The 16,010-nt window shown below is 44.3% G+C and overlaps 1 protein-coding gene across 1 annotated transcript in view; it reads right to left on the reverse strand.

Annotated features, from left to right (window-relative positions):
- Nucleotides 1-1,705: 1,705 nt before the first annotated feature.
- APAF1 (apoptotic peptidase activating factor 1) overlaps nt 1,706-16,010 on the reverse strand; it is a 62,040-nt gene continuing 47,735 nt past the window's right edge. The window contains exons 22-27 of the mRNA XM_069973025.1: nt 14,833-14,958; nt 14,109-14,228; nt 9,921-10,046; nt 7,514-7,639; nt 5,701-5,835; nt 1,706-2,549 (exon numbers count right to left, since the gene is read on the reverse strand). Coding sequence (XP_069829126.1) covers nt 2,403-2,549; nt 5,701-5,835; nt 7,514-7,639; nt 9,921-10,046; nt 14,109-14,228; nt 14,833-14,958 — 780 coding nt within the window. The 3' untranslated portion in view covers nt 1,706-2,402. The remainder of the gene's footprint in view (nt 2,550-5,700; nt 5,836-7,513; nt 7,640-9,920; nt 10,047-14,108; nt 14,229-14,832; nt 14,959-16,010) is intronic.

Here is a 16,010-nt window from a genome sequence, read left to right on the forward strand (position 1 = left end):
GTGACCGACGGGCGCCTCACATGCAGCCGTGGCACCAAGCAGGTAATGTATGCTGTGGGCTGCGCGGGGTTAAAGGGGCCGGGTTACATACTCTCAGCGCAATGAAAATTCCGCTTTGGGTATGTAACCCCATTGAACGTCACACTTACAGGATTCGTAGCAGATTTTACTTCAAACTCGCAGTGTGAAATCCACAGCGAATCCTTAGACCAATATCTTGCACCACAATTTTGCCAAAATTTAGTACATTTTAACCCATGCCCTCTTTTTCAATCATACAGTCTGCTCACCTGGTGGAGCTCCATCATCATAGGCACAACTTTTGCATAGAATGGAAAAATATAGGCTCCCATTGTCCTACAAAGCAAGTTGTAGATGAAAGTCAATAGATCTGATGGTGCGTTTACACAGAGAGATTTATCTGACAGATTTTTTAAGCCAAAACCAGGAACAGACTATAAACAGAGAACAGGTCATAATGGAAAGATTTCTCCTCTTCTCAAATCCATTCCTGGCCTTGGCTTAACCCTTTCACGACCTGGGATCATTGATGCCTCAATGCCCAGGTCGTGGTTTTACAACAGCTTATGGGATCATAAAGATCCCATAAGCTGATGTCCCCTAGCTCTGCCGCCTCTCCGATGTCCCCTGCCGCTGTTACTATCTTATAACAGAGGCAGGGGAGAGAGGGGAGGCGGCAGAGCTGACAGGCGCACGTTCTGTCCTCCCTCCTGTCCCCCGCTGGCCTCCGTAGACAGAAACCGGAAGCCTGAAGCTTCCGGTTTCTATGACTACCATCGGGGCTCTGCGATCAGATCACAGAGCCCCGATGGACACCGGAGAGACAGTTCTCCCTCAGTAGAGGGAGAATTGTCTCTCCGGAGCCCTATAGATACTGCGGTCGTGCTGAGAGCCGGGCTCCGGTGCTGAGAGTTCCGGCAGGTCCCCAGCTATCACTGATAGCCGGGACCCGCCGCGGATGACACAGGTGCAGCCCCTACGCATGTGTCATCCTTAGCAGTAAATTCACATCGCTGCAGCACCCGGCATAGGCTGCAGCGACGTGAATTTACTGTGCAGCGGCGGGAGGGGGTTAAAAAATTTGTCAGATAAATCTCTTTGTGTAAACGCACCATAAGGCCCAAAAAAGAGCTGTTTGGGAAGTTCTGCCATGGTATCAATGTGCAATGTGCTACTGCTCTTTTTGCACTGTAAAACTATTGATTTTCATCTACAACAGGGGATTTATACCAGTTTTGGTATAGGGTAAACCAGATTTCTGTTGGTTTTAGCTTGGTAATTCTTCCCCGATGTAAACTGACCCAGTTTTCAGACATACTTGATAGCCTGCGGATAAAGAAAGAGGATGAGGTAACTAAAGACTACTATAAAGTGAGCAAGATGCTACTTCCCCCTGAAAGTTAAAAATAAATGTACTACTGATTTATGAAAACAGAAAAATAAAGCTCACTACTTTATGTATTTTTACTAGAAAAGGGGCAAGTTGGTATGTCAACCCCCCCAAAACCTGGGATTGTTGATAGAAGTAAACAATACTAAGGAGGTTGGCACCAGATAAAAGCAAACACCACACATTTCCTTAACAGTTTTAGAAACCTAAATTACATATGATTTAAAGTATATACTGTAGATAAGTAATCCCTAAATAATGGCTGAATTCACAAGGATGGAGAAACCAATAAAATCAGTAGCCCAAATGTGTATGATGGAACAAACGATTACTAAAAAAACACAACACATATATGGCATAGAAGAATTATTCCTCAATATAAAATTGTAAATAAGTATCTATGGAGCAGAACACAGACTTACACTGGGGTGTCTGGTGCATACTGTATAAACTGAATACCTCCCCTTGTTCCTGATAAAAGCTACAATCACTGGAATGATTTTTTGAGTTATTTTCAAACTTATAATTTAGTGCAAAAAGACAAATTATACATTGCTGCTGCCTATTTATCAAAAATCTCTCGTTCCCAGAAATGAATTCACAGTTTATGTAATAAATGTATATAGAAAATATTCACATGCAATGAAGACAAAAAAAAACCAGTAACCAGTGCAATGGCTACTTCTGTAGGTCTACACTTTCTATAGGATGTGCTGTGGTGCAGTCACTTTAAGGTGACTTACAGTACAGTAGAGTAATGACAGCAGAAGGAAAATGGTGTGATTAAAAGGCATTCAATTCAGCGTTATTCTGCCCCGCCTACTGCCAAGTGGCAATTAAAAAAACACAGCATGTCGTATTTGAGAGCAGTGCTAAGCTGAGATGTGTACAAGATCCCTGTTGGTTTGCTCGCAGTTTGCATCCTGTTCTACAAGGTAGATTATCAAAAGAACCTAATGGAACAGCATATTTAACGCACGCAGTGTCATTGTCATTCTACCAGCTGAAGCACATACAGAATTCCAAGATTGTCAATGGTTACAAAAGTTCTAAAAGAAGAACATGGATATATTGACTTCAAGTTTGTGCCATTTGTGTAGAAAGTCTGTTTGCAGGTGCCAGTGTCCACATCCCACCACTGTGGAAAAAAAAAGAATAAAAAGACTGTAAGTAAAAGCTTTCCATCCGCTTTGTTGATACAATATTGCCTACTACAGCAATACAGAAATACAACAGATAAAGAGTGGCGTCTTTGCTGTATCATCCATCATTACCTGTAGACCTCAAAGAAATACAGTATTTTCCTGCTTATAAGACTACTTTTTAACCCAACAATACACAGCATATCGCTGAGCTGAGGGAGACCAGCGACAAAAAAAATCAAATGGAGTGTTCACTGAAGAGTCTCCACTGATGCATTGCCCCCTATAAATATGCAAAAGAAGGGTCCGTGGAGTCTCAGTTACGAGTCTCAAAACACGGGAATAGCCAGATATCCCTCCAGGGGAGGGAAGCCTATTGCCAAGGGGGTGCCTCCCAGTGGGAAGATCACCAAACCACCCTGATACGTAGCCCCTTAAGTCCCACTCGGTTGCGAGTATTGGAACATAAATAGGGAAATACCAGGGTGGCCCCTTTTACGTCAAAGTCTAACTCTGTGGCGAGTATTGCGACATGACAAGGCTTTACCAAGGCAGGCATCCATCCACAGACGATCGTTTCGGGGTAGTTGCCCCTCGTCAGTGTGGAGTAGGATTCTGGCTAACAGGGGCAATGAAAAACAGACCAACAAAACACAGCATTTGCTGAGCTCAGGGAGACCAGCGACAGAAAAATCAAATGGAGTACTCACTGGAGAGTCTCCACTGATGCATTGCCCCCTATAAATTTAAATATGCAAAAGAAGGGTTCGTGGAGTCTTAGTTACGAGTCTCAAAACACGGGAATAGCCAGATATCCCTCCAGGGGAGGGAAGCCTATTGCCAAGGGGGTGCCTCCCAGTGGGGAGATCACCAAACCACCCTAATACGTAGCCCCTTAAGTCCCACTCGGTTGCGAGTATTGGAACATTAATAGGGACTACGTATCGAGGTGGTTTGGTGATCTCCCCACTGGGAGGCACCCCCTTGGCAATAGGCTTCCCTCCCCTGGAGGGATATCTGGCTATTCCCGTGTTTTGAGACTCGTAACTGAGACTCCACGGACCCTTCTTTTGCATAATTTTTAACCCAGGAAAATCTCCTCAAAAGCCCTATGTGCCGGGTTTCATCTTTATAGGGCGGGTGTTGAAAAAATTTGGAACTGGACTGGAGAATCTGTGGTTGCCGCATATGGTGGGAGGAACTAAAAAAAAAAATTGGTCTGATTCAATGGATCAAATCTGCGTCAAGACTCTGTGATGCAAATTTTAGAAATGCAAGAGGAAAGATGCACAGCATTACAGGGGTACTCTGGGAAAGCTTACTTTGAACGGAGTTCAGCCGCCAGAAGTCTGACGTCACAGTACGAAGTCTGACGTCACAGTGCGTTTCAGCGCTTCCATTCGGTGCCGTGATGTCAGCTGCAGAGGGTGACCCTTGCTTTAGGCTGTACTGCGTTCCTTTTCAGACACAACGTACAACACAGCACTGTGTCTGAAGAGGAGGGTGGCTAAGCTCCGTTCAAAGTAAGCTTGCCCGGAGTACCCCTTTAGGGTACCTTCACACCTAGCGACTCACAGCGTAAATTACGCTGCGAGTCGGGTAGGTCCTGGCAGATCACTTTCACTACTGAACGACCGCTGCGTGTATGTAATTCTGCCGGCCCCTTAACCCCTTCAGCTGCCACCCGGCTCCTGCTCCGCTCCCGCTCTGTATACATTTCCTCTCCTCGCTGCATGGGTCTTGGCATACTGCTCTCCCGCCCAGCCAATCAGTGTGTTGCCCTGCCGCAGCCACTGATTGGCCGGGGGCGGGAGAGCAGTACGCCGGGACCCGTACAGCGAGGAGAGGTAATGTATACAGCAGAGTGGGAGCGGGAGCCGGGCGGGAGCTAAAAGGGTTAAGCGGCCGGCAGAATTACAGACTCGAAGCGTCGCTAGGTGTGAAGGCACCCTTAACTACAGCATGCACACGCACTAAAAACAATAATATACATATGTGCAAAGAATATGTAGTGTAAATATTTTTCATGAGTAGAGATGAGTGCAACGCTCATCTAAACAAAGCTAAGTGCTTAATTTAATCAGTGATCCGCTCATCAAGCTTCCAGCCTTTCAGCGCTGCTCTGCTCCCTGCTGCTCCACCCTAGGTGTCGGGGATAAGCTGGATCCAATCCTAGGAAACTGTGAGAAGTTTCCCAGGATTGGATCCCGCATTTCCCAGCATCCTGGGAGGAGTGGCAGGGAGCAGAGCAGCTCTGAAAGGCTGGCAGCTTGATGAGCGGAGCACTGATCAAACGAAGCACTTCGCTTTGTTCAAATGAACAATTCGCTTATCTCTATTTATGAGGCCAAAGGACACAACACCCCAAGGAGATGCATTATTTCACTTTTTAATACTTAAGTGTATAATGATGATTTTTCAATTCCCTTTGTTTCAGTTTAAGATCTCTGCTGCGGTCACTCAGTTGTAACCCCGGTTTACTTCCACAAGATGAAAGTAATGTGATGGACACACAGGATGGCTCTTTCCTGTTCCAGCTCTGATTTCTGTACTGTCCATCACATGACCAGGACAGATTTTCATCCCCTAAAAAAATACTACAAAAGGCTCCTACTTAATGATTGGAAGCTGAGATTATGAAACTACAAAGCAAAGTATTTAAACAGAAAATATATAGCAACATTCTAGCTTTTTAATATGCAATGCAAGATCTTTTTTCATTAAAAGCATACTGCTCCTTTAATGTGTGAAAGGACATGTGTTGCAAGCTATTTCTTGGCCCCCATAAAAGGCTCCTTTAGAGGCTGTTGAGTGGGCACAGTTGGTCCAGAATTAATAGTGCATCTATAATGTGCCATAATGTAAAGGAGATTGTTCAGTGATAGATTTCCTTTAAGGATGACAGAACTCAAGTGCTTTCCCTACTAGTATTTATTCAGTTCACAAGAATTCCAGCTGCTAGAAGAAAAGCTGCATTTAAAGCATTTATTTTTATATTCCAGCATTTGATCTCAGTTTGGAATAGGTAACTACACCTGAAGGACATAATCCCCTTTATAATCTATTTCAAAGTAGATTATTTGTTCAGTCGCTTTATATTTGAGTAATAAAAAGGAATCAGTGGGCACCAATCTCTAGCAAGCTTACTTTCACATTGGCTCCAGAGGTTACTAATAGTTTACTGTCATGTGAAAAGTGAATATCTGTCACCCAGCCATCCACTTTATTCGCAGAAGCCTCGTGGCATTGTCTGAGACATTCTCCACTCTGCACACTCCAAATCTGCCACAGAGAGAAAAGAGGTATTAGTAACACGTCTGGAAAACAGAATGATTGAAAATACAGGTATTCCAATTCTATACCAGATTTCATGCAAACACATGCATGGGCTATAACAGGGGTCCCAAACTCGCGGCCCGCGGGCCAACTGTGGCCCTCGGGATGCTAGTTTACGGCCACCACCTCAATGGTAGCTTTCCTGTAAGTGCGGCCCTCATCAGCTGCTCAGCCGCGATTCGCTGAGCTTAACTTTATGCTCAGCCAATCGCGGCTGAGCAGCTGATGACGCGGCAGAGGGGGGCCGGCATCAGGGACGGCTGCAGCTGTTCGGCCAGCCTCGGAGAGGTGGGCAGTGGCAGCGGTGGTGGTAGGGGAGGTAAGCGGTGCAGGGGCCTACAGCCGCCTAGCAGAGCAGCCGCCCCCTAGCGTCCCTGCCGCACATGCAGCTCCCCGGTCTCTGGAGGAGGAGGCCGCGGGGACTGCAAGGTGATCGCATCGCTGCAAGTCCTGGGGCTGTTCAGCAGGACCGGGGGATGCAGTGCAGACCCCCGATCCTGCTTTACAGTCCCAGAACTTGCAGCGATGCGATCACCTCACCCTGCAGTCCCCACGGCCTTGAGAGGAGAGGGCCGGTGCCGGGGGTGAGAGAAGGAGGGGTGTGTGCCCAGCTCCCCCCAGTCCCCTCTCAGTGACCCCAGCTCCCCCCAGTCCCCTGTGTCACCCCCCAGTCCCCTCTCAGAGACTCCCAGTCCCTTGTGTCACCCCCAGTACCCCGTGTCACCCCCAGTCCCCTCTCAGAGACCCCCAGTCCCCTGTGTCACCCCCTGCTCCCCCCAGTCCCCTGTGTCACCCCCTGAACCCCCCAGTCCCCTCTCAGAGACCCCCAGTCCCCTTTGTCACCCCCAGTCCCCTGTGTCTCCCCCCAGTCCCCTGTGTCACCCCCAGCTCCCCTCTGTCACCCCCTGCTTCCCCTAGTCCCCTGTCACCCCCCTGCTCCCCCCAATCCCCTGTGTCACCCCCCTGCTCCCCCCAGTCCCCTGTGAACCCCCAGCTCCCCTCTGTCACCCCTGCTCCCCCAGTCCCCTCTCAGAGACCCCCAGTCCCCTCTCAGAGACCTCTAATCCCGTGTCACCCCCTGCTCCCCCCAGTCCCCTGTGTCACCCCCCTGCTCCCCCGAGTCCCCTGTGTCACCCTCTCCTCCCCTCAGTCCCCGGTGTCACCCCCCAGCTCCCCCCAGTCCCCTGTGTCACCCCCCAGTCCCCTTCTTGTGGAAAACCTGATGCGGCCCAGCCTCACCCAGACTCTACCTCCAGCGGCCCCCGGGTAAATTGAGTTTGAGACTTATGGGCTATAAGAAGACCTTTATCAAGACTGAAGCCACTCCAAGGTCTTGTGACTTTTTAGCTATGCATGATCATGAACATATGTTAAAATATTTTAAAAATTTCCCAAACATTTGGAAAAGGTTGTAGAAAGTATTGCACTCTTCTGCTGAATTCCTTTCTACTTCCTGTAGAAGGTATATAACTGTGTCATCACCTTATTACCACCGGCAAGGGTCCCCTACAAGTAGCTGGTCGGTCAATATAACTGCACCCAGGTGCCAGGTGAACTGCCTTATGGATAATGTACCCGCTATGCTCAGTGGCCCCATATACAAAGAGACTCTACACTTACGTACCATTATTTCACCATTGTCATCACCAGTTGCTAAATAGTGGTTATCAGATGAAAATTTGCAGCATCGCACACAACTCTGATGACCTTGCAGCTTGTGTAGAAGAGAGAATCCAGCAAAACTCCAGATCTGAAACATAATATTACTAATAATTGATACACCTATTAAGCCTACAAAATCTCTTCTTTTATTTAAAAGGCATATGCTAAAAAACTTCTACTTCCATGACCTAAACATAATGCTGCAGGGAAATCCACTGCAATGCTCTGTACTGTTATGGTCTATGGCTCTGCATTTTTGCAGCGGATTTTCATTCCACCGCGAGAATTTAGCTCCATTGTCTACTTAACTCATTATCTGCTGGGCTAATACAAGCTAATACATATCCTGTCATGCTCCCGTCAGATTCTCCAGCCAGAGAAACAGACGGGAGATCAGGCAGGTAATGTATTAACTTGTATAAGCCTGGCAGCTAATGGGTTAAGTAGGCAGGCCATGACAGTAGAGTATCGCAGTGGACTTCGTTGCAAAACTCACAGCGTAAAATCTGCTGGGATACTGTACTTGTGAAGCGTTCATAAAAGGGGAACTATCTGCAGGTATGTGTCTTACCTTCCTCCTTGGAACTGGTCTTGGTAATACAGATAACTTTTCGGGGCACTATAGGGGGCTATAAGCAGGTAAGATCCGTCTAACCTGCTCATAGTTCCCCTTTAAAAGGAATTATTTCACTGTTGGAGACCCGCAATACAAATCTTACCTGCTGATAGTTCTCCTTTAACAGAAGCTTGACACATACAGTATCTCAGCAGATTTTACGCTACAAAAATCCGCTGCGATACTCTGTACTGTCATGGCCTGCCTACTTAACCTATTAGCTGCCAGGCTTATACAAGTTAATACATTAACTGCCCCATTTGCTTCTCTGGCTGAAGAATCAGACAGGAGCACGACAGGTAATGTATTAGCTTGTATTAGCCCAGCAGCTAATAAGTTGAGCGGGCAGTGGGGCTAAATTCTTGCGGTGGAATGAAAATCTGCTGCGATAATGCAGAGCCATAGACCATAACAGTGCAGAGCATTGCAGTGGATTTCCCTGCAGAACTTGCAGCGTGAAATCAGCTGCGATACTGTACATGTGAAGCTACCCTTAAAACGAATAGTTTCTCTGTTGGAGACCCGCAAGTCACTAAGAAAGAAACCTACAAGCGATTTTGAACTATATGAACTATTAAAATCTATATAAACTGTTGAGTAGCTCTATAAAACAAACTTGTGTGTATATATATATATATATATATATATATATATATATATAGCATGTATCACCTATCTACAGGGTAAATAATAAATGTATGACTGCTGGGTTTCCAATCACTAGGACCCCCACCAATCAAGGGAACAGCAGTTCAAAAGTGCCCTTTGGAACAGTTGTGTATCTGCTGACCGCAACTCCATTTATTGTCTATTTGACTGACACCTATAGTTGAGCACAATCTTCATTAGTCCCATGCACAGTGAATGTAGCAGTGGTCACACAGGTAGGTGCACTTGAATGTGTTCTTGTGATCATCTTGCAATCACACATCTTTAAAGAGTCACTGTCGTATTTTTTATTTTTTTTGCAGAAATCAATAGTCCAGGCGATTTTAAGAAACTTTGTAATTGGGTTTATTAGCCAAATCTGCCATTATCTGCATGTAAAAAGCCTTTTCCCAGGTCCCCCCCTCCTTCCTCTTTTTCATCCACTCTGAAAAATCTAAAAATTGTGACTTGTTGCAGGAGACGTACCCTGTCTGCTCTAGGGAGAGGGGAGGGGGGAGGAGGAAGGAGGGAGTTAGCCGGCAGCAGAAAGCAGATAACAGAGGATTACAGGCACGGAGCTGGGTGACAGCTGTAATCTGAGCTCAGACAGGTCACTGGTGACTGTCACAGGAGATATCCCGTGAGGGATTTGTAGATTAACTCTTTGTTGTCCTGTTTTGGTCTTTTCTTTAGCTCTCTCCATAGGAGAACAATGAAGACAGGGGGGAGAGCTTCAAACAGCTTTTTCATGATAAAAATGCATTTTTCGGATAATAAACCCAATTACAAAGTTTCTTAAAATCGCCTGGACTATTGATTTCTGCAAAAAAAAATTTCACGACAGTGACACTTTAAGTGAAGGGCACACTATATGAACTAAGTGGTCTTTTTCTGACAACAATCTTCTATCTTTCTAAATGTTGTTAGTACAAAATCCCTTTAAAACATGAGCTTACTGTAACTCAGGCAATAAAAGAAACAGTAGTACAAGTGCTTTAACTCTGTTCATTATAATTAATGGCATACCAACCTTTACTCTAAAAATATGTACTATATTCTGTCCGTTAGCACTGTAAACACACTAAAACCATACTTTGTTATGTACCTTGGCACTGTTATCAGCTGAAGTAGATGCAAATTTCAGTGAGTCAGATGAAACATCACAAGAAAGGACAGCACCACTGTGACATTGAAATTCGTTTTCTTTGCATCCATTCTGAAGATCCCACACCTAAAACATTCCAAAATGGTTATAGATCAATCATCTACACATTAAACAAAATCACTTTACTTGCATGACATAGGCTAGTTCTAAAGGATAAGCACCGAACAGTCCTGGTAGCTAGACTGGAAATATTAGACCAAAAAATAATCAACTAAAGCACAGATAGGTCCCTAATAACTCTAAAACATAACTTTTATTCAAATGCTAAAAGCACAAATACCAAAACTCAAAACTCGTGCAAAAAAACACCTCCACCATATAAAACCAGGCATATATAGCCCCAAAAGGTATTGCATGCCACATGTATGTAAGTACACACTCTAAGGCTATGTTCACACTACGTAAGTCTCCGGACGTAGCGTTTACCGTGAATAAGCGGCCGGAGATTTACGTAGTTTGCATACAATGGAAAGTATACCATGTACGGCTGCACAGTTCACACTACGTACGAACTTACGCCCGGATCGTATACGGCGCCGTAAAAAATGAACCAGACCATTGTTTGAGGACGAAAATGCCGCAACTTACGTCCGTATCGTAACATGCGGTCCCGTACGTAGTGGCGATTTCTTCATTTTTCCACTTTTCTTTGCCGATCCAAAAGGTTCTGTGGGGTGTCCGGGGCTAGCCGAAGATTTCCAAGTAAAAGACCGGTGTCAGATTGCTACGTAGGGCGCTCGGGAAGCGTAAGTAGACTACGAGCGTAAGTTCGCGGTCCGTACGTAGCCGGCCGCAACTTGCGTAAATCCCCGGCCGGAGTTTAACGCGTATATGTCCGGCCGCGAAAATATGCGGCAGGACATATACGTAGTGTGAACATAGCCTTAATATGTGTGTACTTACATACATGTGGCATGCAATACCTTTTGGGGCTATATATGCCTGGTTTTATATGGTGGAGGTGTTTTTTTGCACGAGTTTTGAGTTTTGGTATTTGTGCTTTTAGCATTTAAATAAAAGTTATGTTTTAGAGTTATTAGGGACCTATCTGTGCTTTAGTTCTAAAGGATATTATAACCTCCATACTTACTATTTAATAAAGTACTGAAATGTAAGACTACTGCCTTCTGTCAGAAATGCTTCAAAGATGCACTGGAGTGATGAGGTGACTGGGAGGTGCATGCTCTCTAAGGGTGGGTTCACACTACGGAATTCTCGCGGATAAACTCAGCGGAATTCCGCAGTATGTCCTCGCGCACTTCCGCCGGCTCCATAGACACCATTCTATGGGCCGGCGTATTCCACTATCCGCCGAAAGAAGTGACATGTCACTTCTTTCGGCGGATAGCGGAATATGCCGGCCCATAGAATGGTGTCTATGGAGCCGGCGGAAAGGCGCGTGGCTGTGTGCACGGACATACTGCGGAATTCCACAGAGTTTATCCGCGAGAATTCAGTAGTATGAACCCACCCTAATTCTAGTATGTTCTTGGAATAGTCAACTATAAACCTCATATAAAAAAGGCAGAATCAAGATCGGTCCATGGGCATGTTTTTTGGTGTCTGGTCTTTAGTGAAAAAAAGGCATAGCTTGTTGGATTTTAGCTTGCCCCATTCTCTCTTCAACTAGGAGGTTAGGATTTATAGAAAGATTTTGCAACTGCTTATGCTTTTCTCCTATGGTAATAAACATGTATGCTCAACAGTTTGATTTCTTATATAGTTCATTAGTTGAAATTAGTAAATGCTATATAAACATTTTTTAACCACATAAAAGTTTTTATATTGTTGGTACAATGTGATGCTTTTCAGGCCCTTAAAGCGTAACTGTCATTTTTTTTTATTGCAGAAATCAGTAGTATAAGCGATTTTAAGAAACTCTGTAATAGGTTCCATCAGCCAAAAAAGCCTCCTTCTGTACTCAAGAAGCAATTTCCCAGCCTCCCCCCCTGACTTCTTATTTGTGCATTATCAGGCAAACACGTCTTCATTACAGAGAAGCCAGTGAAGACGGGCTCTGCTCTCTCCATTGTAAGCCTATGAAGAGGGGAGGGGCTGAGGGAGATGAGGGAGCAGGAAGAGGTGACATGAAGGTCAGCTGTTTGTAGACTGTCTGAGCACCTAAAACGCTAAATTCAGGTGTCAGAAAGGTCAGTGCTTATCTATGAACTTACTGAGAGAAGATTGCAGGGTGTTGTGCTGTGCAGAAATCCTCCGTGCTCAGTCACTCCTAACAGCCCCTCCCCTCTCCATAGCCACATAATGGACAGAGAAATCATTTGATGTGAGGGGGGAGGCTGGGAGATTGCTTTATCAGTACAGAAGGAAACTCTTTTAGTACATAAAACCTATTACAGAGTTTCTTAAAATCGCTTGTACTGTTGATATTTATTGTTTTCAGAAAAATGGCCCTGAAATGACAGTTACGCTTTAAGTCTTGTAGCTGAAAGTCTAGAATGATTGGAGGAAATTAGATGGTAGAAGTTCGTAGGCAAATGACCACCTATGCACTCTCTATAATCCAGCCCTGCAGTCCAGTGTATCTAGAGAACTACTTTATTATAATTCTTCAATTTCTATCTAAATATACACTGCTCAAAAATATAGGGAACACTTAAACACAATATAACTCAAAGTAAATGAACCTTTTGTGAAATTAAACTTTCCACTTAGGAAGCAACGCTGATTGACAATCAATTTCACACACAATATGCAAGACACATTCAATAAAAGAGTGGTTCTGCAGGTGGGTACCACAGACCACTTCTCAGTACCTATGCTTTCTGGCTGATGTTTTGGTCGCTTTTGAATGTTGGTGGTGCTTTCACACTCGTGGTAGCATGAGATGGACTCTACAACCCACACAAGTGGCTCAGATAGTGCAGCTCATCCAAAATGGAACAGGATGGCAAGCTGTGGCAAGAAGGTTTGCGGTGTCTGTCAGCATAGTATCCAGGGGCTGGAGGCACTACCAGGAGACAGGCCAGTACACCAGGACACTTGAAGGAGGCCATAAGAGGGCAACAACCCAGCAGCAGGACCAATACCTCTGCCTTTGTGCAAGGAGAAACAGAAGGAGCACTGCCAGAGCCCTGCAAACAGACCTCCGTCAGGCCACAAATGTGTCTGCACAAACGGTTAGAAACGGACTCCATGAGGATGGTATGAGGGCCCTACATCCACAGATGGGGGTTGTGCTCACAGCCCAACACCATGCAGGATGCTTGGCATTTTCCAGAGAACAGGATTGGCAAATTTACCACTGGGCCCTGTGCTCTTCACAGATGAAAGCAGGTTCACACTGAGCACATGTAACAGACGTGACAGTCTGGAGACACCATGGAGAGTGATCTGTTGCCTGCAACATGCCTTCAGCATGACCGGTTTGGCAGGGGGTCAGTAATGGTGTGGGGTGGCATCTCTCTGGAGGGCCGCACAGCCATGTCCTCAACAGTGGTAGCCTGGCTGCTATTAGGTACCGAGGTGAGATGCTCAGACCCCTTGTGAGACCAAATGCTGTTGCATTTTGCCCTGTGTGCGGTTCCTCCTAATGCAGGACAATGCTATATCTCATGTGGCTGGAGTGTGTCAGCAGTTCCTGCAAGATGAAGGCACGGAGTTCGGTTAAGCACATCTAGGACATCATGTCTTGCACCATCCACCAACGTCACGTTGGACCACAGACTGTCCAAGGGTTGGCGGATGCTTTAGTCCAGGTCTGGGAGGACATCCCTCAGGAGACCATTGTCCACCTCATCAAGGGCATGCCCAGGAGTTGTAGGAAGGTCATAAAGGCACATGGAGGCCACACACAATACCTCATTTTAACTTGTTTTAGGGTATAAACCCACACACCGTATACACAGCGTATTTACTGCTGCGATACGCAGCAAAAACGCAACAAATACGCAACAAAAATGCAGCAGATTAGATCTAAATAACTGAACTCAGCATTAAATCTTCACCATCAAACTGCTGCGTATTTGCTGCGTATTTGTTGCGTATTTGCTGCGTATACGGTGTGTGGGTTTGTACCCTTAAGGACATTACATCAAACTATAATAAAGCTGGGAAATATTAAAAAAAATTTTAAACTATTCATTGATGAAAAGTTGATCATTGTCTTACCATCACAGTCCCATCAAATGACCAGGACAGGAGTTTTACATTCTCAAGAATTTTAAAGCACCTCACAGCTTCTTTGTGTCCTTGTAGTGAAAAACTACCTCCAGAAATCCAGTCCCAGACCTGATTCAGAGCACATTGTCATATTATTTATACAATGCCAAGTAAATTGTGATATGTACATATAGTAATTTGTTAGCAGTGCATCCCTATTTATACTGACATCATTGACAGTGCCCAGTATTTATATAGTACTAACATATTCTACACTTTTCGTCACTGACCTCAGCAGTTCAGTCTCTTCTATTCTTTGATAAACTGTTACAAACCAAGCCACTTTGAATAGCTAAAATGAAATCATATAGCAGATGGCAGGACTAATTTTACTGATGAACAGTAATAAGTAGTAGTGTAATAGTCACTTCCTAAATGCCATAACATCTTTACTTGAAGAAACAGAATTATCCTTTGCACATGGGTTTCCATGTAGTAAGTACAATTAAACAATAATGGTATGGGAATTACAATTTTCTGCCACTACTGGGAATGTAATATGATGAAATCTGTAATAATATGGTGCCATTACAGGGAGAGCGCATACAATAATCATGCCATTTCTAATAGCTTTCTGTTCCACTTGGGGAGAAGGATAAATGGATAATAAACCATGTGTGGAAGGCATGCTTCTATAAAAGCCTAGGTGTAAAATAAGGAGTAAAGCACTTACCTGGATCGTCGAGTCATCAGAGCTTGATACAAGCCATTTCCCATCGAGGGTGAACTGGCAATGCTGGACAGTTTCTCTATGACCTTTTAAGTGCTTCAGACACTTGCCAGTGGCCAAATCAAAAACCTATATCCCAAAAAAGAAGTATGGGTGGAGGACATCACAAACGCCCAATGACAAAAACTTTAGAGGAAACATAATGCATGGGGTGTGGAAACCTGTCTTTTTTTATATTTGATAGAAATGGGTTCTGGACTACTACTAAGTGTTAGGTACAAGTTGGATACTCAATCTAAAGCAGTAACTAAACATACAGTTTAGTTAGTGGTAGGAGGAAAATACGCCAAAGAATAAAACTGCAGAAATTCTGAAGGTAGCCTCTGATTTCTGTAGCCTACTCTGGGACTAATCTGCATCCAAAATTGAAGACTACAATGTAATTTTAATGAACATAATCTACATCTTGCATCTCTAACACTCACTCCAAGCAATATGCTTGAAATTAAATATGTCACTTATTCTGGTGTATTTAAGGGAAAAGTTTCAATAGTTTTTGCTGGTCCTGATTGACAGATCTCTCCCTATTTCCATATAGAAAAAAGTCTGTCAATCAAGCCACCAGGACCCTATACCCAGCCAAAACTATACCAATGATTTATCAGAAACAGCCAGACTATTCACGCTGGATTATAGATTGATGAAATAAGGGGGTCTGTCAGTGTTTCATGCTGCCTGTGGTTTGGGCAGCATAAAACTAGTGACAGATTTCCTATAAAACGTGTTTAAAGAAATATGTGTTGCAGTTCACACATTTTTTGCAAACTGCATGTAGAAAAACAATGTGATAACTTAGCTGAAACAAAACAGCGTTTATTGAAATAATATGGAAACCAGGGGTTAATTAGATGAAGTAAGACTTAGAGGAAGTGCTTAAGAAAGTTTAATCTTATATGGACTTGACTTTCACATTCATTTACCTTGTTTTTCTGTTTCCTAGAAATAGCTCTGCACCTATTTCAGTAACATTATCCTTTAAATACACATTCTATTATTCAAGCAGAAAGAACAAATTGGTTATTGAAAATGGAAGATTATGGCAGGAGAAATGCCCCCATGCTGAGTTATAAAACCAGGGCTTTAAAGGGAATTAAAAACCACTGCAAGAAAAAGAACGTTTA

This window comes from Dendropsophus ebraccatus, chromosome 1 (assembly GCF_027789765.1).
Source record: "Dendropsophus ebraccatus isolate aDenEbr1 chromosome 1, aDenEbr1.pat, whole genome shotgun sequence".
Classification (NCBI taxonomy): Eukaryota; Metazoa; Chordata; class Amphibia; order Anura; family Hylidae; genus Dendropsophus; species Dendropsophus ebraccatus.